This window comes from Triticum aestivum, chromosome 7D (assembly GCF_018294505.1).
Source record: "Triticum aestivum cultivar Chinese Spring chromosome 7D, IWGSC CS RefSeq v2.1, whole genome shotgun sequence".
NCBI lineage: Eukaryota > Viridiplantae > Streptophyta > Magnoliopsida > Poales > Poaceae > Triticum > Triticum aestivum.
In genome coordinates, this window is record NC_057814.1 from 7644543 (window position 1) to 7666809 (window position 22267).

The 22267-nt window shown below is 46.1% G+C and overlaps 2 protein-coding genes and 2 pseudogenes across 4 annotated transcripts; all 4 read right to left on the reverse strand.

Annotated features, from left to right (window-relative positions):
- Window positions 1-5592: 5592 nt before the first annotated feature.
- Window positions 5593-7089, reverse strand: LOC123164834 (LRR receptor-like serine/threonine-protein kinase EFR; annotated as a pseudogene).
- On the reverse strand, window positions 6365-13537 carry LOC123164835 (F-box/kelch-repeat protein At1g22040). Of its 3 annotated transcripts, XR_006482654.1 has the most exons (4): window positions 13208-13537; window positions 11253-12686; window positions 7756-10257; window positions 6365-7062 (listed from the first exon to the last, which is right to left on the reverse strand). XR_006482654.1 is itself a non-coding variant. In XM_044582429.1 (3 exons), exon 2 carries the CDS (start codon window positions 12656-12658, stop codon window positions 11288-11290), a length of 1371 nt encoding a protein of 456 aa, XP_044438364.1. In that variant the 5' UTR covers window positions 12659-12686; window positions 13208-13537; the 3' UTR covers window positions 6365-10257; window positions 11253-11287. The 3 variants fall into 3 exon arrangements, 2 of the variants coding, with proteins under 2 accessions (XP_044438364.1, XP_044438362.1); XM_044582429.1 differs by having other exon boundaries at window positions 6365-10257; XM_044582427.1 differs by lacking the exons at window positions 6365-7062; window positions 7756-10257 and having other exon boundaries at window positions 11004-12686.
- A 571-nt stretch (window positions 13538-14108) lies between these two features.
- On the reverse strand, window positions 14109-16106 carry LOC123164708 (60S ribosomal protein L9). Its single transcript, XM_044582258.1, has 3 exons — window positions 15648-16106; window positions 15400-15522; window positions 14109-14479 (listed from the first exon to the last, which is right to left on the reverse strand). The coding sequence occupies exons 1-3, from the start codon at window positions 16008-16010 to the stop codon at window positions 14396-14398; spliced, it is 570 nt and encodes a 189-aa protein (XP_044438193.1). The 5' UTR covers window positions 16011-16106; the 3' UTR covers window positions 14109-14395.
- Window positions 16107-16814: 708 nt separating this feature from the next.
- Window positions 16815-20372, reverse strand: LOC123165892 (TSL-kinase interacting protein 1-like; annotated as a pseudogene).
- Window positions 20373-22267: the final 1895 nt, after the last annotated feature.

The following is a 22267-nucleotide window of genomic DNA, read 5'->3' on the forward strand; positions in this document are numbered from 1 at the left end:
GAGGCTCGCGGCGGGTATCATTATTTTCTCACCTTCACAGATGATTTGAGCGGATATGGGTATATCTACTTAATGAAACATAAGTCCGAAACATTTGAAAAGTTCAAAGAATTTCAGAGTGAAGTAGAAAATCATCGTAACAAGAAAATAAAGTTTCTACAATCTGATCGTGGAGGAGAATATTTGAGTTACGAGTTTGGTCTTCATTTGAAACAATGCGGAATAGTTTCGCAACTCACGCCACCCGGAACACCACAGCGTAATGGTGTGTCCAAACGTCGTAATCGTACTTTACTAAATATGGTGCGATCTATGATGTCTCTTACTGAATTACTGCTATCGTTTTGGGGTTATACTTTAGAGACGGCTGCATTCACGTTAAATAGGGCACCATCTAAATCCGGAGACGACACCTTATGAACTGTGGTTTGGCAAGAAACCAAAGTTGTCATTTCTTAAAGTTTGGGGCTGCGATGCTTATGTGAAAAAGCTTCAACCTGATAAACTCGAACCCAAATCGGAGAAATGTGTCTTCATAGGATACCCAAAGGAGACTATTGGGTACACCTTCTATCACAGATCTGAGGGCAAGACATTCGTTGCTAAGAAATGGATCCTTTCTAGAGAAGGAATTTCTCTCGAAAGAAGTGAGTGGGAGGAAAGTAGAACTTGACGAGGTAACTGTACATGCTCCCTTATTGGAAAGTAGTTCATCACAGAAATCTGTTCCTGTGACTCCTACACCAATTAGTGAGGAAGCTAATGATGATGATCATGTGACTTCAGATCAAGTTACTACCAAACCTCGTAGGTCAACCAGAGTAAGATCCGCACTAGAGTGGTACGGTAATCCTGTTCTGGAGGTCATGTTACTTGACCATGACGAACGTACGAACTATGAGGAAGCGATGATGAGCCCAGATTCCGCGAAATGGCTTGATGCCATGAAATCTGAGATGGGATCCATGTATGAGAACAAAGTATGGACTTTGGTTGAGTTGCCCGATGATCGGCAAGCCATCGAGAATAAATGGATCTTCAAGAAGAAGACAGGCGCTGATGGTAATGTTACTGTCTACAAAGCTTGACTTGTTGCGAAAGGTTTTCGACAAGTTCAAGGAGTTGACTACGATGAGACTTTCTCACCCGTAGCGATGCTTAAGTCCGTCTGAATCATGTTAGCAATTGCCGCATTTTATGATTATGAAATTTGGCAAATGGATGTAAAGACTGCATTCCTGAATGGATTTCTGGAAGAAGAGTTGTATATGATGCAACCTGAAGGTTTTATCGATCCAAAGGATGCTAACAAAGTGTGCAAGCTCCAGCGATCCATCTATGGACTGGTGCAAGCATCTCGGAGTTGGAATAAACGTTTTGATAGTGTGATCAAAGCATATGGTTTTATACAGACTTTTGGAGAAGCCTGTATTTACAAGAAAGTGAGTGGGAGCTCTGTAGCATTTCTAATATTATATGTGGATGACATATTGTTGATTGGAAATGATATAGAATTTCTGGATAGCATAAAAGGATACTTGAATAAGAGTTTTTCAATGAAAGACCTCGGTGAAGCTGCTTATATATTGGGCATCAAGATCTATAGAGATAGATCAAGACGCTTAATTGGACTTTCACAAAGCACATACCTTGATAAAGTTTTGAAGAAGTTCAAAATGGATCAAGCAAAGAAAGGGTTCTTGCCTGTGTTACAAGGTGTGAAGTTGAGTCAAGACTCAATGCCCGACCACTGCAGAAGATAGAGAGAAAATGAAAGGTGTTCCCTATGCTTCAGCCATAGGCTCTATCATGTATGCAATGTTGTGTACCAGACCTGATGTGTGCCTTGCTATTAGTTTAGCAGGGAGGTACCAAAGTAATCCAGGAGTGGATCACTGGACAGCGGTCAAGAACATCCTGAAATACCTATAAAGGACTAAGGATATGTTTCTCGTTTATGGAGGTGACAAAGAGCTCGTCGTAAATGGTTACGTCGATGCAAGCTTTGACACTGATCCGGATGACTCTCAGTCACAAATCCGATACGTGTTTATATTGAACGGTGGAGCTGTCAGTTGGTGCAGTTCTAAACAAAGCGTCGTGGCTGGATCTACATGTGAAGCGGAGTACATAGCTGCTTCGGAAGCAGCAAATGAAGGAGTCCGGATGAAGGAGTTCATATCCAATCTAGGTGTCATACCTAGTGCATCGGGTCCAATGAAAATCTTTTGTGACAATACTGGTGCAATTGCCTTGGCAAAGGAATCCAGATTTCACAAGAGAACCAAGCACATCAAGAGACGCTTCAATTCCATCCGCGATCAAGTTAAGGAGGGAGACATAGAGATTTGCAAGATACATACGGATCTGAATGTTGCAGACCCATTGACTAAGCCTCTCTCACGAGCAAAACATGATCAGCACCAAGACTCCATGGGTGTTAGAATCATTACTGTGTAATCTAGATTATTGACTCTAGTGCAAGTGGGAGACTGAAGGAAATATGCCCTAGAGGCAATAATAAAGTTGTTATTTATATTTCCTTATATCATGATAAATGTTTATTATTCATGCTAGAATTGTATTAACCGGAAACTTAGTACATGTGAATACATAGACAAACAGAGATGAGTACCTCCCTGCTAAACTTGACTAGCTCGTTGAATCAAAGATGGTTATGTTTCCTAGCTATAGACATGTGTTGTCATTTGATTAACGGGATCACATCATTGGAGAATGATGTGATTGACTTGACCCATTTCGTTAGCTTAGCATTTGATCGTTTAGTATGTTGCTATTGCTTTCTTCATGACTTATACATGTTCCTATGACTATGAGATTATGTAACTCCCGAATACTGGAGGAACACTTTGTGTGCTACTAAACGTCACAACGTAACTGGGTGATTATAAAGGTGCTCTACAGGTGTCTCCGATGGTACTTGTTGAGTTGGCATAGATCAAGATTAGGATTTGTCACTCCGATTGTCGGAGAGGTATCACTGGGCCCTCTCGGTAATGCACATCACTATAAGCCTTGCAAGCAATGCAACTAATGAGTTAGTTGCGGGATGATGTATTACGGAACGAGTAAAGAGACTTGCCGGTAATGAGATTGAACTAGGTATTGAGATACCGACGATTGAATCTCGGGCAAGTAATATACCAATGACAAAGGGAACAACGTATGTTGTTATGCGGTTTGACCGATAAAGATCTTCGTAGAATATGTAGGAACCAATATGAGCATCCAGGTTCGGCTATTGGTTATTGACCGGAGATGAGTCTCGGTCATGTCTACATAGTTCTCGAACCCGTAGGGTCCGCACGCTTAACGTTCGGTGACGATCGGTATTATGAGTTTATGTGTTTTGATGTACCGAAGGTAGTTCGAAAGTCCCAGATATGATCACGGACATGACGAGGAGTCTCGAAATTGTCGAGACATAAAGATCGATATATTGGAATCCTATATTTGGACATCGGAATAGTTCCAGGTGAATTCGGGAATTTACCGGAGTACCGGGAGGTTACTGGAGAACCCCCCCCCCCCCCCCGGTAAGTATATGGGCCTTATTGGGCCATAGTGGAGAGAGAGAGAGAGAGAGGAGGCCAGGGCAGGCCGCGCCCCCCTTTCCTTCCTCCCTTTCTCCCCCTTCCTTCTCTCCTAGTCCAACTAGGGAAGGGGGAATCCTACTCCCAGTGGGAGTAGGACTCCTCCAGGGCGCGCCATAGAGAGGCCGGCCCTCCCCCCTCCTCCACTCCTTATATACGGGGGAAGGGGGCACCCCATAAACACACAAGTTGATCATTGATCTCTTAGCCGTGTGCGGTGCCCCCTCCACCATAATCCACCTCGGTCATATCGTCGTAGTGCTTAGGCAAAGCCCTACGCCGGTAACTTCATCATCACCGTCATCACGCCGTCGTGCTGACGAAGCTCTCCCTCGAAGCTCTACTGGATCGTGAGTTCGTGGGACGTCGCCGAGCTGAATGTGTGCAGATCGCGGAGGTGTTGTACGTTCGGTACTAGGATCGGTCGATCATGAAGACGTGCGACTACATCAACCACGTTGTCATAACGCTTCCGCTTTCGGTCTACGAGGGTACGTGGACAACACTCTCCCCTCTCGTTGCTATGCATCAACCACGTTGTTATAACGCTTCCGCTTTCGGTCTACGAGGGTACGTGGACAACACTCTCCCCTCTCGTTGCTATGCATCACCATGATCTTGCGTGTGCGTAGGAAATTTTTTGAAATTACTACGTTCCCCAACAAGCCTTCCATTGATTCCTCACGGGCGGTGCGGTGCGGTGACACGCCCCCTCCCGCCACGCGTACACACGACACCGCCCCCCGGTCGCTATATAAAGCAGCGCCTCCCTCGCCGGTGGCCGCACCCGCCCGCAGCCCCCTCTCTCCCCGTGCACAGCCACCGCCGCTGCCGACCTCTCTCCTCTTCCACTCGTCCCATTCACAGCCGCGACGATGGGCGAGAGGTTCCGCGGCGATGGGCCAGCGGCCAATGGCTTCGCCCGCCGCTCGCTGCACGAGTAGGAGGCCTACCTCCTGTACGAAGCGAACATCCCGGCGCCTCCCGGCATGCGCGCACCGGGGCGGTGGAGGCTCAGCGCTGGGGGCGTCCCCGTCTCCACGCTGCCCGACGTCACCAAGCGCCCCGACCACTTCGCCGACGAGGTCGAGCGCGTGCGGGCGTCGCTGCCGGAGGAGCAGCGGGCCCTCTCGGAGTACGCCGCCGGCAACCACCAGGCGTGGGCGGCATACTTCGAACACCGGCAGGCGTAGCGGCCGGCCTCCACCAACAACGCGTCGGTCGTGCGGAGGATGAAGAACATCGACGGCCGCCGCCTATGGTAGGGCGCCCCCGGCCGCAGGCTCCACGCCGTCCTCCAGCACCTCGAGGGCGGCAACGAGCCTTGCCGCCGTGACGTACCTTGCCGCCCCGGTCCTGCGCCGGAGCGCCGACCAATGGATGCCAAGGAGGACGGCGTCCTCTTCTTCCTCCTCCCGCTCCTCCTCCCACTCCTCCGGGTCGCCGGCGCTGTTCAGCGTCAAGGCCGAGCCCGCGAAGACGTCGCTCGGCCGGCGCACCCGCAGCGACGGCATCGTCATCAACGAGGGCGGGCGCGCCTCCTCCTCGGCTCCTCCCCGCGTCGTCAAGCCGAAGACGGAGCCGGGGCTCGCCGCCGTGAAGACGGAGCCAGGGCTCGCCGGAGTGAAGACGGAGCCGGGGCTCGACGATGCGGCGGCCTTGAAGTGGGCGCGCGAAGACTGGGCGCAGACGGAGCTGGAGCGCCAGCGCCACGTGAAGGAGGAGAAGGACGACGAGGACAACGGCGGCGGCGGCAACTTCGCCGCACTCAGCGCGTTCTTCAACCTGTAGTTGCGGCCTTTGTTTTTTTAAGTATTTAACTTTGTTATTAAAAAACTATTTAAGTCGCCTAAGTAATGTCATGGTTGCCGAATTTTAGCCGAATCTTTGTCCCTTTGACTGAATTTTAGTTGAATCTTTGTTCAAAACTTTAAATAAGGCGTCTGGGGGCGACCCTGGGGCCGGCAGCTGGGAATCCGATCGCCCGCAGGCGGCGGTTTTACGAGCCCCCTGGGGAGCCAACAGCTGGAGATGCTCTAAGGCCCCCAACCTGAATAGGTATGTTACCCTTAAGGTTGTTCTGACTAAGGTTCAAAAGCGAGAGTTGTTGCAAGTTCCCTAAGGTGGGTGGTATAGGGCCTTCAAATTTATTGTTTGCTAGATTGAGCTCTGTCAACTGAGTAAGCTGGCCAAGGGATGATGGCAACGACCCAATGAAGCAGTTCACTTGGAGGTTAAGACCTTGTAACTTTGTTAGCTTCCCAGTCCATTCTTCAATCATACCCGTTAAATTGTTATATTCAAGTCCTAGAAAATATAAGCTACCAAGGTTCCCTACACTTGACAGAACGATGCCTGAAAGCTTGTTTCCGCTAAGATATATTTCAGTGAGGCTACTAGAGAAGTTACCTATCGTATTGGGTATGCCTCCCTGTAGCTGATTGTCAGCCAATGCCAGCACTTCAAGACTAGTACAGTTTGTTAACCCATTGAAGAATTCCCAGCTTTGTTTGTCAACAGCTTCAAGATTGTTTTGCTGAAGGTTTAAATAATAAAGGTTTGAAAGTTTCCCTAAAGAGCTGGTAATTTCGCCAGTTAAATAGTTGGTTCCTAATTCTAACCTTTTCAGCCGTGAAGCATTTCCTAGTGAAGCCGGTATTTGACCTTCAAACATGTTGTTATTCAAGTAAAGCTCTTGGAGATTCGGTAGGTCGTCGCCTATGCTAGGTGGTAGTATATTGTTTAGCATATTTGACTCCAAGCCTAATTAATATTTGAAGAGATTTAGAAAGATTAAAGAGACACCATGGAAATCCACCTGACAACATATTTCCTCCTAGGTTCAACCTCCACATATTTGTCAGTTTCCCAAGCTCATCAGGAATATGTCCAGTTAGATTGTTGTACGCAAGGCCAAGTCTTTGCATGTTGGTGGTGTTGCCAAGGATAGGCGGGATTGTTCCTGCGAGATTATTCCAAGAAAGACGTAAAACAGAGAGGTTGGAGAGGAGGGCTACTTTTGCAGGAATTTCACCAACTAGAAAGTTTTTAGATAGGTCTACTGATGGTCCATGGGGAGTAACTGGCCAGAGAAACCATTTATGGAGAGGTTGGGAGTTGTGAGGAACGTCAAGTTCCGAATGGAGGAGCTGATTTGGCCACCCAAGTTTAGGCCAGAGAGTTGGAGCGCCACCACGCGCCCTGGGTGTGTTGAGCTGCACTTTACTCTCCCGGCCACATGCAGTGGCTGGAGCTGGAGTTCCAAGAGCTCAACCATCCAGAGGGATCAGAAACGATCTCATGCCTGAAAGCTTGCAGCCAGAGCACATCTGTGGTGTCGTCGTGGAGCGTTGAGCAATTGATTTTGATAAGAAAGCAGCAATAATGTCAAAAATATGAGCATGGTGAGTTCTCCAGGTCGCTGGGGACGCATTGAGGCCATTGTTGCCTGCAAAATATGACATATAAACATCATGGCATAGTACGACGGAGGCACGGTGCTAAGTCAGTGGAAGGAAAGCTTACGGGCACTTACTGATGCACATGCCGGGGGTTTACCCTCTCTTCGAAAAAAAAGGTTTATAAAAAACTTTCTTGAGTTTGACCAAGTCTAGGAAAAACATACCAATATGTACTACACTAAATTGGTTTAATTAGCTTTATCATATCAATACATTTTTATATATTAATATGTATGTACAACACCAATTAATATGTGATATTGTAGATACAAACATTTTTCTTTTTTTAAACGGACATAAAATAGTTGCTTCTTTTTTAATAAGATAAGAAGAGTACAAAGAGTTCACTGAGTTACAGGAATTAGGACAAAACTATAATTTCAAATGAATTGGAACATAGTGAGTAGTATTCCCTCTGAACTAAAACCACAACACTTCTTTTCGAACGAAGAGAGTAATTTTTGAACGGAGGGAGTATTAATTTTGTCATGTTCGACCTTGATTCATGCAAACTTTGGCTGATGGTTAACAATTACGTAAGTATAGAGCTGGATAATAGACATTTATATAGCACAATAAGCTTAACTTTGTGTAAGCACTCGCTCTTGATTTGAAATAAGCCAATAAGCATACCGCTGGATCGGTGATACAATAGTACTATGGAGAAGAGAGGAAAGTACCGTTGTTTGTGGCCGGACCGCCGGACAGAACGAACAATGGGACGACAGCCTTTTCTGGTCCGAGTGCAGTGTTGGATGGTGCCCGGCTAGCTGAATACCCAAGGGTTTAAAACCACATTTACACAGCAGCCTCACGTCCACACACTTGCATCTCACTCAAATCCCCATGCCTTATCCTAGCTTACCTTTCAACCAGAACCAGACAGAGATATTCTGCGTTGATGTGGATCGGTTTACTGGTCTGAGATTCTCATTTTTGATTTTTTGCGATGAGCATGCTTCCACAAGGTATTCTGTGAATATATAGGGTTCGATTAATCTTGGTTTCCTTGGATGGATTAGCGCGTCAAGTAAACGTGTACCTATCCGATATGGATGGCGACAGTGCCTGCCACGTGCGAATGCCGTGATTTCCACGGCGGTTAAGTTGATGGTGGATGTGAGAAAATATCCAGCGGAAACCAAATTATGCGAAACATGGATAAAATCCAAGTTAAATTTATGTTTCAGAATACTAAGACAACTGCAGAAATACAGTATGTTTGGAAGTGACTTCAGACACAGGTTGTACAAGTCAAGCTGGAAATGACGATGGACGACTCGTGGATAAACGGTAATGAAGGCAGTAGCAGCCATGTTGCATCTTCACCAGGTTCCCCGGCCCTAAGAAGTTGTAATCATATACAGTATAGTCGTGTGTTCAGACATGTAAAAGCTAGTACTAGTACAATCATACTGCTGCTTGTGCATGGATGAACGGGCTCTAACCGATATGTAAATGACTTTATTTGCAACACCAAGGCAAGGCAGAGGTGATGCCAAGAAAAGCAAGCCAAGCTAGCCAGGATACAGTTGGCGGTGGTGGTATCCAAGGTTTCAATGTATTCTCTCTCTGCACGGAGTCGCCGACATTTCCAAATTAAGCTAAGCTCACGCAAGTAGCCCCAAAACGGCAATACCAGTAGGATGCCGTGCAGTCGCAGACCCGAATTTTTGGGACAGCGCCAAATGCTGTACTACAAGTGTATATATATATGTACTTACAAATAAAATGGCACGACGTTTCAAGTACTCAGTACGTGTATTGTATCCCCTGCCGACATAACTAGGTTCGTAGTAGTCAGTATGGTTACTTTCAGTTGTCCAAGGCATTGCAGAGACTAGTCAAGTGTAACCAATACCTTCTCGATATTAAATTATTATATTAATATTTTTTCATCAAAAGTAAACTAATAGACAGAATATTTCTGCTGGTAGACAGGGCCAGGTGCCACGCTCGTTTTGCGGGCCCCATCCACGTCACCTGGTCGGTTTGCCAATCTCACCGGCCACATAGTGACCATGCTCCAGTTCACTAGTTAACTAAGTACTCCTCCTATATATAGTACTTAGCCAGAGCCGAGGGAGAGATTAGCGATAGCTCTTTCATAATCTATTGAGATGGTTGGGTTGCATCCATTCCTTATGGATGGATGGGTGCTAGCTAGTTGTATTCCTGATGGACGGGGCTGGCTAGCTAGTTGCATCAGTGCTTGCTTGTACTCCCAGGGCTGTTTGGATCATCACCCTGCAGGTCTGCTGCTCTAGTGTTACCAGTGCTACTTACAGTGTAGTGTAGGGTAGGTTACTTGATGGCGGGTGTTTGCGGGCGCGGCACCATCAAGATTCACATCCATCCCATCCAGGCATCCTTCGGTTCGTTTCCAAAACGAAACGGTCGACAACGCGTTGGACACAATATAGATGTGCATGAGAATCTTGATGATGCTGCGTCCGCACACAAGCGCCTTGGCCTTGGCATTGCCGGCCTTCTTCATCTTCTTCATGTATGAGTGACATGATCAGGTGAGACATCTATCATCCCACCCATACATCTCCTGCCATATCCATGACCCAGGAATGCAGGGTTACTGGTTTATTCTAGCTTTGATTCATTCTGTTTGTTTTCAATTTAGTACCACTTCTAGTTACTGGTTACTGTTTTCAATTTTAGCCTCCTAAATATGGTTCTACACTTTCCCCTACTGATTGATTTCTACCATCTCATATAATATGGTCCCACTTTAAAGATAGATAGATAAAATACGTGACATTATAATGTACTGCATATATCAGTGTGTAAAATAGTACAGGCGGCGGGAGGTTGCCGACGTTGGTGAAGTGGAATGTCAGTACCTTGCGACCTTCTCTGTGAGACCGCCTCGCTCCATCTTGGCAAGGCAAGCGTTTTCTCTTTGCTCTAAGCCTGCCGTGCCGGCTTGGGGGACCAGAGGAACCCCAAGTTCCCAACTGTACTGCTTCATTTGTTGCTTCTCTTCCAGTTCAGATAGTGTTGGGCCATACTGGTCGAAATTGCCAGTCTACAGCTTAAGCTTCCTGTTCTGCATATAGATCATGTTCGTACATACTCCGTTCAGAAAGTCCTGCCAGTGTGATGTCACAGCAAGTATACGGTCCAATTTCTTCAGTGTATCTTCCAACCAAACACACATGCCTCAAGACCTGCAAACGTTCCCAAATAATTGTAAGCGTTATTATTGACAAAAGCGCATTCTTTTGCCTCAGAAATTATTTACCGGGTACTGTAACTCAGTCAGCGTCAACTCAAACCTGTCTCAAGTTCAGAGAAAACAAACACATAGCAGTTAAGCAGCAATCATGCTATTTACAAACATTCCTAAACATGACCAAAAAATTAATTATCTCAGTGGAAGATAGAACATGAAGGCCTACTGCTGGACCAAAGAAATCTGCAAACACTAACTGCCAATCAGCACAAATAAATCTTGCACAAATCTGGTCGAACAGAGAACTGGAAGCATAGTATGGAATTAAGTTCCGTCCTACCACCACCCAACCAAGTAAAGTCCAACAAATTCAGGAATTCAGACCCAAATGTGTCAAGACATGCATAGTCAAAACCTGTAACAAACTATCTTTCATGGTGATATATTGAACCAAAGCAATGATTTTTCAATCTTATGCCAAGTTATATACGGAGTAGAACCAAACATTTGCTTACATATTTGGAGTAAACACACACAGATTGCGTGTGTACATTGCTGGCAAGATTACATTTCCAATCCATATCATTCAGTCAGATGTGCTGTTAAGGTGAGCCCAACAAGTTCAGAAAACAGATACATATGCATGCAGCTCATAATGATGATTTCAGAACCAGAACAGATTACTTTCCATCAAGAGACCAGAACAAAAAATATGCCAAAATAGCAGCAGGCTGCATGATGTTCAGATGGTCAAAGCAATGACTTTCTCCCTCTAATGTGAAATTATTATATATAGGTGTAGACAGAACTAAACATTTACTTACATATATGGTTTAAACACAGATCGTGTGTACACTGCTGGCAAGATTACATTCTAATCCACATTCACATGTGCTGTTGAGGTGAACCCAACAAGTTCATCATGGCTTCATCAGATGTATGATAGAAAGTCTACTTTACAAAAGGCACAATGATTCACAGGGTACGTACAGCAGAGCAGAATGTATGTATGGTTTCTCCAAACTTCATATGCTGAGCGCCTGGCAGCTAACAAGTTCGGCAGCCGCAAATTTCTTTGAGCCAACCATTCTCCAAATATCGACGTCTTGCTCCCAAGAGACATCTGGGTTTTGGCATGTCGAGCCAGTTGCATCCATAGGCTTTAGAGCGTCCGTTTGCAGGATGCTGATCATGCTATTTGCATCCTTGATGACCAAATGGAGCTTCCCAAGAAGCCCCGCAAGCAAGTACGGACACTTTGACTCTGCAAAGTCACCAACAGGCACCTGGCTAACAACAGCCTTCCATGTATCCTCGTTGGGATCGTACATCTTTATCTTGCCACTATCAGAACAAGTTGGGGGCTCCAAAGCATATAGGTCCCCATCCACAACAGCACTTAATTTTGTCCCGGCTTGCCTCCCAGGCCAACCCTCGCTCAGGCCTACAGGCATGTCTGACCATGAGTCCGTCGCAGGATCGAACACCTCCCCGCCAACATCAACAAAGAATGGCCAGGAATATAGGCTCTGAGGCACATACAGCTTGCCTCCAAATGAGACTATTCCTGTAGCAACCGGCTTCAGTAAGTCTGCCAGGAATGCAGTCGGCAGAGTTTGTGCTTTAGAGAAGGGCATGCTTGGCACATCTGCCCAGATTCCTGTGGCTGGGTCAAACACTTCAGCAGATTGAAGCGGAGCCAATCCAGTTTCTTCCCTGATGACACCGCCAACAACGTACAGCTTGTTGTTCAACAGGCCAGTCCTGCCAAACGCTCGCGCGGTGCTCATCGAGTTTACTTCCTGCCACAGATTTACAGCTGGATCATACTTCCACACGCTTTTGATTGCTGTGGCTCTATAGAACCCACCCAGAACATAGAGGCATCCATCGACCGTTCCAACAGCGCAAGCACAGAAGGGAATCTTGTCTAACCAATCCTCTTGGCCAAGCAAGCCTCTAATGACACCAGAGATCCTAATCCCAGCACTCACCAAACCCCCTAAACGGCTTCCCCCACGAGCAACCACAGGCATGAGCGGCAGTCTCTGCCATCGGCTGCAAAGCGGATCAAAAGCGTGCCATGACAGCTTGCCATTGGCCGCCTTGGTCAGTATGTAAATCCATTCTTCATCCACACCAAGCTCCTTCCTCACGCGATACAACTCCATGCCAGTGATGGTGGCCTTCCAGCTCCGTGAAACCCTCTTGCTGCTAAGATACCACACCCTTGGCATCCTCGCGAGGATTTGCAGGGAGATCTCATCCGGGAGGTCAGGAATCAGCCTCGGGTGGTAATGACCAGGGCGAAGCTTCTTCGAGGAACCTGATTTCGACGCTTCCTTGTGCTCCAAAGTTTGCTTCCCGTTGCTGGGGAAGCTGAGAGATGCCCCCATTTGAGCACTTGTTTCCCACTTCTTGTACCTACAAAAAGGCCCAAAAGAAAAAGCTGAATGTCAGCATGGCGTTCACTTATAGGCACTCCACAGCTACCTGTAAATCTGCACTCCATCTCTGAACTGTGATGGTGGACAACAATTCAATCAAACTTGCAAAGGGGGCTGGCATCTCATATAAAGTCACAGTGCAGACTGAGCTAACTAATGTGTCCGTACTACTTGACTAGATCCAAGTTTCAACCATCTTAGCATGTGAGAGACCATGAGGATCTTGAGAGTGGCTAGTGATAGTCGGTAAGCAGAGCGACTATTGTTCTATCACATTCGCAGCTAGCCAAGAGTTGATTAAGGATACAGCCAAATCCTAACTGCAAGAAAATCTTGTCTTAACGACGAATTGGCCACGGCAAATTTCTTGCTCTTAACAAAAAGATTAATACACAAGAGATTAGTCATTCGAACAACCAAAACGGCCTCAAATTCATGCCATGCGACAGAAAGACTGAATGAAAATACACTGATCCCGCCCCGCGCATACGGTTTTACCTGGCTGTCTACTGCTGCCGCGCTGCAGGGGCGGAGGAAGGGGCGCCGCCGGTGGAGAGGGCGAGGCCGAGGACGGCGTGGGCCTTGAGGTCTTGCGGCCTGGCGAGGTCGACGAGGCGGTACTCCTCCGCGGCGGCGAGGCTAGGGTTCGGGGAGACGGCGGTCGCCGCTGCGGGGACGGGGCGGTGGGGAGGAGCAGGCAGGGGGGAGGCCGCGGGAGAAGAGAGGAGGAGGCGTGCGGGGGCGCGGCTTCGGGGCTGGAGCATGGCGGCGCGACGGCGAGAGCGCGGAGGAGGGGGGAGTCGTGTGGAGTTGCGTGGCTCTGCTTCGAGCTCGATGGTGACCAAGTAACCGTCCACTTATTTATTTATTTACTATTAAATTATATTTTGGGAGTTTTTTCTCCCTTTCTCTTTCTTTCTTTATTATTATTATTATCCTTTTTCCTTGACGCGTAGAGCACACCTACGAATTTTACCAGCCAGTCGACGCGAAAATACGAATCAGTGGTCTTCGGGCGATTTTGTTTGGGACGCCAAGCAACTAAAGATGCCCTCCCTAGCCGGCGGTTTTGTCTACTTGTTCGGTGCAACAGCCATTGCCTACTATGTCAATGTGAAATACTAGTAGTAGTAGGCATCTTAAGGTGTTCAGACTCCAAAAAGAAAAAACGGAAATATTCAACCAGCCTCTCAAGATGCCGTGCATTATTCCATTTGCCCATCAACTCCTGGATCAGGAATCGTTGAAAAACAGCCTCCAGACTTGGATGTAGTCTGGGTATATAACGAATGCAACACATTTTGGATAAAATGGCATTCTCGAACAAAATCATCCAGCTGATTCCTGCCTGGGCAGCAAACAACTCTTAGAACAGCTAAAGAAGACGAGGCATGCAATGTAGATGCATAACCAAATCATTTAACGGTAGAGCCCATTCATGTCCTGTTTTAACCTCAAATACTTCCGAGTCTTCAGCCTTTATAGGGGTAGATAAGCGTCGTACCGATTCTCGCGGCGACAATATGCAGGATAATAAAGATAACATGTTCCATGGCACATCCCTAACAATTAACTCCACTACAAAATTCAGTCTAGAGAGAGTTCAAAATCACGACAACGACGACACAAAGACGATGAAACACGGCAGGCAGAAACACGGCTTCTGGTGGGACGGTTTTTCGCACTCTACTCCTCCTTGATGGCGCCCTTGTCGCTGACGTAGATACCGTCCAAGAACTTCCTGATATCCTTGTTCTTGACGTGGCATTTCTGCATGACAGCAAAGGAGAGGAAGACTGGTGTTAGTGGTCTGAGTAGAGGACTGAAATCAACAGGAAACTGCGATGCACGGCATATGTGTTGTTCAAGTCAGATGAATAGATCAGTGCAAATAACTGTGGAATAGCAGTGCATGTCTCAGCATCCATCCAATGATCATAATAACTTGAATAATTCGAGTGAAACAGAACAAATGCACTGCTACAGGAACCAAAATGGACGGGAAAGCCCTTGTTGCACATAGAAACTGTTAACAAGACATACAATCACCTTGCACACAGCAAACATCATTTTGGTTATTATGATAACATGAAACAATCGGTAAAATCCATGCACTACCAAAAGAAACCCTAACTAATGAACTGGGCCAGTAAGCACATGTCGGACTCAGGTTAGTCCATTTCCACCATGTTTATACCAAAATCAAACAGATGAAACTTCCGACTAGACATTTTCAACTGCTGCTACTGGATGCATAGCATTTGGGAAGATTATCATTGTTCATTAAAAACACATGAGCTTGCATGATTTAACTACGAACATCCTAATTAACAGTTGAAACTCCACAAGATGGCTGCTGTGAATAGAGATGATACATAATGGGTTGGGCATTAGCGCCTAAACATGCAGCACAACGCTCAACAAGCAGCAAAACAGCACAAGTTGCCCTGTTTGCATCATGCTGAACAGCACAAGCGGACATATATGCATCGCAAACAAAGAACAGTAGACATCCAACATCTAAATAAAACTGCAATGATTTCAACGCACATCTATCATACTAGTATCACCAAGGAGCATAAGCAAACATGATCCATGGTCATTTGCATCACATCAACCAAATTATTCAGGCAAAATCATTATGCACATGAGCAAAAAGGAAGTGTCTGGATCCTGTTTGTTAGATTCACCTGGTTGATGAGGGCGGCGGAGCGGGAGACGAGCTCGATGTCGTTGCCGTCGAGGACGATCTCATCCTTGACCTTCTCGGACCGCAAGATGGTGACCCCGTCGAGCATGTCCACCTTCCTCACCTGCAACCAAACCACAGCCGCCAAATCCATCAACCACACGCAAGCAGATCCACGAAACCAAATCCGCACATCAACCGCGGCGGGCGGCGGCAACAACAACAAGAGAGGTCAAACAAAGCGGCTACCTTCTTCTCGCCGAGGAAGTTCCTGATCTCGATGCCGCGGTTGGCGGCGGTGATGGAGGCGTTGATGGGGAAGTGGGCGTACACGAACCGCATCTTGTAGCGGAAGCCCTTGGTGACGCCGGTGATGAGGTTCTGGACGTGGGAGATGGCGGTGCGGATGGCGGCCATGGTCTTGCGGGTGCCGAACCAGGCGTCCACCTTGAGCTTGCGCCCGCCCTCCTGCAGCTGGAAGTCGAGGTTGAGGTGCTTGAAGTTGCGGGTCAGCGTGCCCCGCGGCCCCGTCACCGAGATCATCTTCGCGGACACCTTGACGGTCACCTCCTCCGGGATCTCCATCGTCTCCGACGCCAGGATCGTCTTCATCTTCGCCGGTGATGGGGGTTGGGGCGAGGGGAGAGGAGGTGGCGGCGGCGGCGGCGGCGGGGAGGAGGAGGGGAGGGGCGAGGGTTTGGGGAGAGAGGAGGGGTGGGGACTGAGGGTTGCGTGTTTATAGGCTGGGCTATCGGTTGGGTTATTGGACCGGGCTTCTCTGGGCTCCACACCACACGGCAACATCACGGCCTTTTCTCTCAAAGAAACCTTGCTCCCCATCCATCATCTCTTGCAAGTTGGTAAAAAAAAAACATTTCTTGACCCAAAGCTTGTGTTTTAAAAAAATACATATGGTGCAAACACAAAAAAGAATAAAAGTTCATATTCAGTTACAATTGTGAAGATGAGTTAGAATTGAAAAGTTTGGGAATCAAAAAGGATAATGTGATGAAAAAAAAATGTATGGGATACGAGCTCTGCCCGCCAAAAAGTTTACAGATTTAAAGCTGGTTTTCGTTATATTTTCCGGTGCGAGTTTTGGTTTATTTCATCTCATGGTTTATTCCCCCCTTCACTTCGATCGGTTTGTCGTCCCCAAGTAGAGATGCTAGAATGCTCGTGGTATAAGATGATTTTTACTACATTAGTTACTACAGTATTTAGCTAGAGAAAAAAAAAACATACTCTCGTGATCGGTATTAAATCTGGATTGCCACAGCTACAGTATAAGAAAAGTTGGGCGCAGGGATGGCATTAGCCCGTCCTCTGCAAAATTGCGATGACTCGGTTTTACATACAAATATTGAAGCCAAAGTTTCAAACATTTGCCAAACATTCGGTGGAATGCATACAGGATGCAGAGAAAATGGCGAGTAGCCAAGCAGATCATAGACAAATTCGAAAATCACAAGTGGCGGCCAGTAAGAAAGAAAAAAGTAGTTTATGCGACTAACACGTGTCGTTAACTGATTATCTATCTACACAATCGGCTTCAGTAAGCCCAAAGTAATCAATTCCGACCGAAGCAGCAGGAAACCCAAATGATGATCTATCTTTACAGGATCTATATATAGCTTCAGGTCTTCCATGTAAAATTTCCGAGCCTTACGAAACACATAACTTCGGGACCGCATCCAAGCTGTTTGCTAAGCAAGCCGCTTAGCCCTAAACTGTCAGTTCCACTCAACAGCCTAGCGTCGTAAAATGCCCCATCGCCGGTGGATTCAGGCTGAAATATAAGAACCCTATCAACAATTACGTGGAAGAGAAAGCAAAGCAAAGCAAAGCATCTCAAAGATATCGATGTTTGTCTGTTATAAGGCCCTAAATCTAAATGGTACCATCGACGACACATCAGGATTCACATTATCATTATTTCCCAAGCCTGGTAGTATCTGAGGGGGCCTTGGTTCCTCTCTCCTGCCTTCGGTAGAGCGCTGCACAAGGAAAAGGCTGCTGATAAGCGACAGTGCAACACATACCCTCCGTGTTGGGTGGAAAACACAGCACTAGTAGAGCAAAGGGAACATCAGCAGCTACCTGGTAGCCAGTGTTGGTGGTCGCCATCTGTACCGGATTCAGCAATTGCACCAAGGATAGTTGAGGTAATAGCACTACTGTTGCCAGGAGCAGAAGAGGGCATCCTGGCCAAATTTTGATTCCGGGGAGGAGGGAATGCATGACAGGTTTCATCTGCTTCCCAAGGGGATGGATTTGACACCTTCGGCTGGCTACTTGTTTGCTGGCGAGCAATCAAGGAAGCAATAGCAGCATCGAATGAATCGCACGTGGCAGGAATCTGCTGCTGGAAAATCGAGCTATTTTGCAAAGGCAGTTGTTTGCTGTCTTGAGAGGGCACAGCTTGCGATAGCAGTGCTCCAAAACTGATATTGGATATGCTGTCAATCCATGAAAGCGGTGTCACTTTGCTTTGGTTATCCTATATAAATTTGGAAACATACAAAGAGGGTCAAAGTCTTCTCAAGTACAAATGACATCATTGTTGCCATTAAAAACATGAAATTGCATACTCACCGCCACAGCCTGTTCTGTGTTGCACTCAACGGATGGACTGGTAAATTTACTTGGAAACTCAAAAGGATCTGAAGGTTTGTCGCCCAAAGTCTTTTCTGCAGAGTGCACTGGTGCCAAGGATAATTCGCTGATTTGTTGCTTCAAATTAGGCTTGAACCAACCATACCTAAAGTAAGCAAAAGATAATTAGTTTTTTTTTTGTATTCCCTTGATTTCTATAGCATGCTGTTTGGCACGACAAGTCTTCCAAAGCTGAACCATCATTGCTAATTTCTTCTATGAAATGCTGTTAATAAATACAAAATCATGATTATCTGAAAGTACCTTAAATTAATCTAGTGGGTATTAAAAAAAAGCCATTTATATATGTATATCACAATAAAGGTGACCATTTCTGGGTAAGAAATTGAACCTTAAACGGAATGTTGAAGGGCTGCCAACAGCAACATAAACATCAGCAGCAGTGCAAGAATCATGAAGAGTCCATTTTTTACTGCTGGCTATGCTATCTGGTGTAGCACTGTATGGGAAGAGCATGAGATCGCCTTTTGCACAACTAGAACGACCCCATTTTGTGTTCAGATGTTGCACAATAGAGGACACCTTCTTTCGCGGAGCCAAAGTCAACTCCAGGTAAGGATTGTGCTTCTCCTGTTACATAAGTGGTGGGATAAACCAAAAGAAGACAAGAAATGTGAGCTTTAAAGAACCATCAGATGCAGTACTTATATGAATCTCTCTTGCAAAAAATGAGATAATCACCTGCTGTAGAACCTTTTGAGTCGCCTCATCTATTGGGAAAAACTGAAGCTTCATCTTTCCAGAATAATTTGGTGGTTGAGCAGACAAGTTTGTTAAATTGATAAATGGTACTTCCATAAAGCTACCACCCTCCAATGCAACCTTACTGCCAGTAAACGATTGACCATCTCCTTTTCTACATTTAGCCCCAACATTGCCTGAAAAGTAATATGGTTAAGAACCTGACAGGGACAAATGCTCGTTACAGTTCAAATGTACTGCTAACAAGCACTTATTTTTCTGCTTCAGTTTGTTGATTAGCCTGGCATGAAGTTCAGTACAAATGTAGAACGAAATTAAGAATAGGGCACTAAGGCATCACCTGGTGATTTGTGGGTATATTTGCCTGGCTTCAGGCAATGCATCTTATTACCACCAAGTTTGACCTTTGCTTCTGTATCAGTTGGTTTACAGTTCTGCTGAGGAGCTTTCATGATTCTCTGATATTCGTCAGCAGTAGCAGCTACGAGGTTCAATATTGATCTAGCCCTAGGAAACTTCCACCTTTCCTGCAGGTAATAAACTGTGGAACCGGTTATCGAATCCATAGAATTTAATTTACAATAACTCTTTTCAATTTGATAAAGGGAAAATACAAGATGTGTTTCAGATAAGGAAATTGGTGAGTATCGGACATAATCCAAATGGTATTCCCTCTGTACAGAAATATAAGAGTGTTTAGATCACTAAAGTAGTGGCGGCCCATAATAGTAGAGATGTATAACAACAGTAGCTTAACCAAAGGGATAGACTTGAACTCTTCCACACCCCCTTGCCAGAGGTTTTAAGAGAACAACCTTTTGGGGATACCGATTCCACCCATTCGCAGCAAAGGAGCTAGCACTTCCTTAAGCTTTCCACCGTTCTTGCTTATTCCCCTTACTTACCCGATGAAAGAAGTGATCTAAACGCTCTTATATTTCTTTACGGAGGGTGAAATAAGCATGTTTTAATTTGATTTAGCGAGAATTATTTCTATTGCACTTGATAGTCAATTTATAATGCATTGGCACAAACTTGCCAGCAGAAGTGAAACACTGACTCTCTTTTTTTTATGTACGTATACACCAACAAAAGGATAATATTTGTTCCAGTTAGGGTTAAAAACAAATATTTTGTTCCAGAGAATTTCAGGTCACCATTCTTAAGTCCAGAATCGCATTGGCAATGAACCACGCAACTGATCCCTAATTGTGGTTGCTACCAACCACACAGTTATAGAACAACAAGTTATGCGCAAGCCCCACCCAGGTGGCGGTGGATCTAAACCGACAAATTCGTTCGCGCTGGGACTAGGGGAGAATTTAGGATGCCTAACAAAGCATACATCGCCCTCTCATCCACCACATGAACAGGAGCATCATTCTCTTGTTCAGTAACAAGACTGTCCGAATCAACAAAATCTGATTGCGAACTTGGTTACCATGCTACCCTCGATTTGCTAGACTCACACGCCAGCACCGCATCATTCCTATTCGAGATTCATCCACGCATCAAAACCCTCAAGCCAATCCCCCTCCGTCAACTAATTGATTAACCTAGGGTTTCCACGCTTAGACCAAGTACCCTTAGAAATCAAGGCGGGATCGCGGGATGGGGGGAGGTTTACCCTTTCCTTGGCGCGGCACCGGAGGGCGGCGACCGGGGGAGGGTGAGGCGGCACCGGCGGGATGCAGGAGCTCCTCTCGTCGCGGGCGCGGTTTGGGGGGAGATGCGGCTCGATGTGCCGCTCCCTTCCCGCCTGGGTGAGGTTTGGGGCGGCGCCGGGTGGCGACGCGCTGGGGCGGGGCAGAGCTGGGTGGCGGGGGAGACGGGGAGGAGGAGGAGGCGGCGGCGTCCGGCGGCGGTGCTGGTCGCCGGGAGAGAGGGCAGGCGGGGGAGGGTGAAGGTCGTGGGGCCTGGCTTTTGGTTAGCCCGTTACCAGTGGCGAGGAGATGTCCTATCTTCTGTTCGACAGCGCAGGCGACGCTGAAGCGAGCGCCAATGGCCCGGCCCAACTCTGACGCGAGTTCAATTCATCTTTTTTTCTTTTCTTTTTCCATTTTTGAAAGATGTTCCGAATTTCAGAAGATGTTCGGGATTTCAAACAAAAAACGATCATGAATTTAAAAAATAATCCTGGATTTCGAAAATTTGTTCCAGAATTAACAAAAATGTTCAGAAATTTGAAAAAGTGTTTCACATTTTAAAAAATGTTACGAATTTCGCAATATGCTTATGAATTTGAAAACAGACGTTCGGTGTGTACAGAAAAATATGTTGGTCGTATATTAAAAAAAGCTCATTATATATTACGCAAAAGTCCATTGTGTGTTAACAGCATGTTCAACGTATATTGAAAACGTCATCGTTCATTAAAGAATTGTTTGCCTTGTATTAAATTTTTTTTAAAAATGAAAAAAAAATCAGATTTAAGAAAAATAGGATAGTTTTTTAAAACATGAACATCTCCTCTCCCCTATCTTGAAAAAAAATAGGGTAGTGTTCCCATGTTGCTTCGTCTTTTGTCTGACCTCCACCTTGGTACTCCCCTCCTCCCACCATTCTTCCCCCGCACCTATTTTTTCCCTCCCACCTGATTCTTTTCTTAACTTGTTTTGATTATTTGCTTTTCTGATTTCCTTCTTTCTGCTTCTGCCTTCCCGATTTCCTTTCGTCCCTAAAATCACCCAGTACCCATCCGACGCCATCTCTCCGGTGCCTGGACGCCCGCCCGCCTCACGTGCTTGTAAAGTCACCATCCCACGTCTTGTACACGACACCAGCATGTTTGTCGGCCTCCACTCACGCACGCCAAACTGTGACGTCTGCGATGGCGATCCCATGGCGTTAGGTCACTATCGGCTGCAACCGCGCACGCCGACAGCACCAAACGACGCCCTTATCAAGGAATGCATGGGCTTCCCCACCCCTGCGGGATTCTTCGTATCATCTGTGTCAGGGTATCATCACCGCAAGAGGTCCCGGTAAGATCATCCCCATTTTCTTTGATATACTACGTTTCTTAGCTAATGTCCTCCTAGTATGGATCATGATCGTCGGGTTAACAAAGACTTGACCATCTCGTAATAGTAGCTGATATATATACTACATCAGTTTGCATGAGAACAACCACTTGATTGTCTGTCCATGTCTTTCTATAGTACTTTGTCTAGTTTTAAATGTTCACTTTATCAACTTATTATTAGAAGGTTTGCACCAATCAAAGAAATCATGCACCCTTGGCTTGATTAAATGTGTGTTTGCTAATTTATATTTAAAGTTTTCCTTGTTTTATCTTATTACTCCATGGCTAATTATATTTGGAATCTTATGGGTGCAAAGGACTTTCCCAATAAGAAGGTGCTAACCTTTTCACGGGAAAAATATTAAAACTAAAAGGAAATTGCAATTCCGAGATTCTTTAGTGTTCCGGGCAACAATATGTTCCAAACAGATGGACATTGCTAAATCAGAGAGCATATGGTTCAGCA

Bases quoted from the DNA above. Each gene is read 5' to 3' on its own strand.
- LOC123164835 (XM_044582429.1), bottom strand. From the start codon at position 12,658: ATGGGGGCATCTCTCAGCTTCCCCAGCAACGGGAAGCAAACTTTGGAG.
- LOC123164708 (XM_044582258.1), bottom strand. From the start codon at position 16,010: ATGAAGACGATCCTGGCGTCGGAGACGATGGAGATCCCGGAGGAGGTG. The intron at 15,523-15,647 runs GTAGCCGCTTTG...GTTTGGTTGCAG, and splicing joins ACTTCCTCGGCGAGAAGAAG to GTGAGGAAGGTGGACATGCT. The intron at 14,480-15,399 runs GTGAATCTAACA...GCTGTCATGCAG, and splicing joins CCGCCGCCCTCATCAACCAG to AAATGCCACGTCAAGAACAA.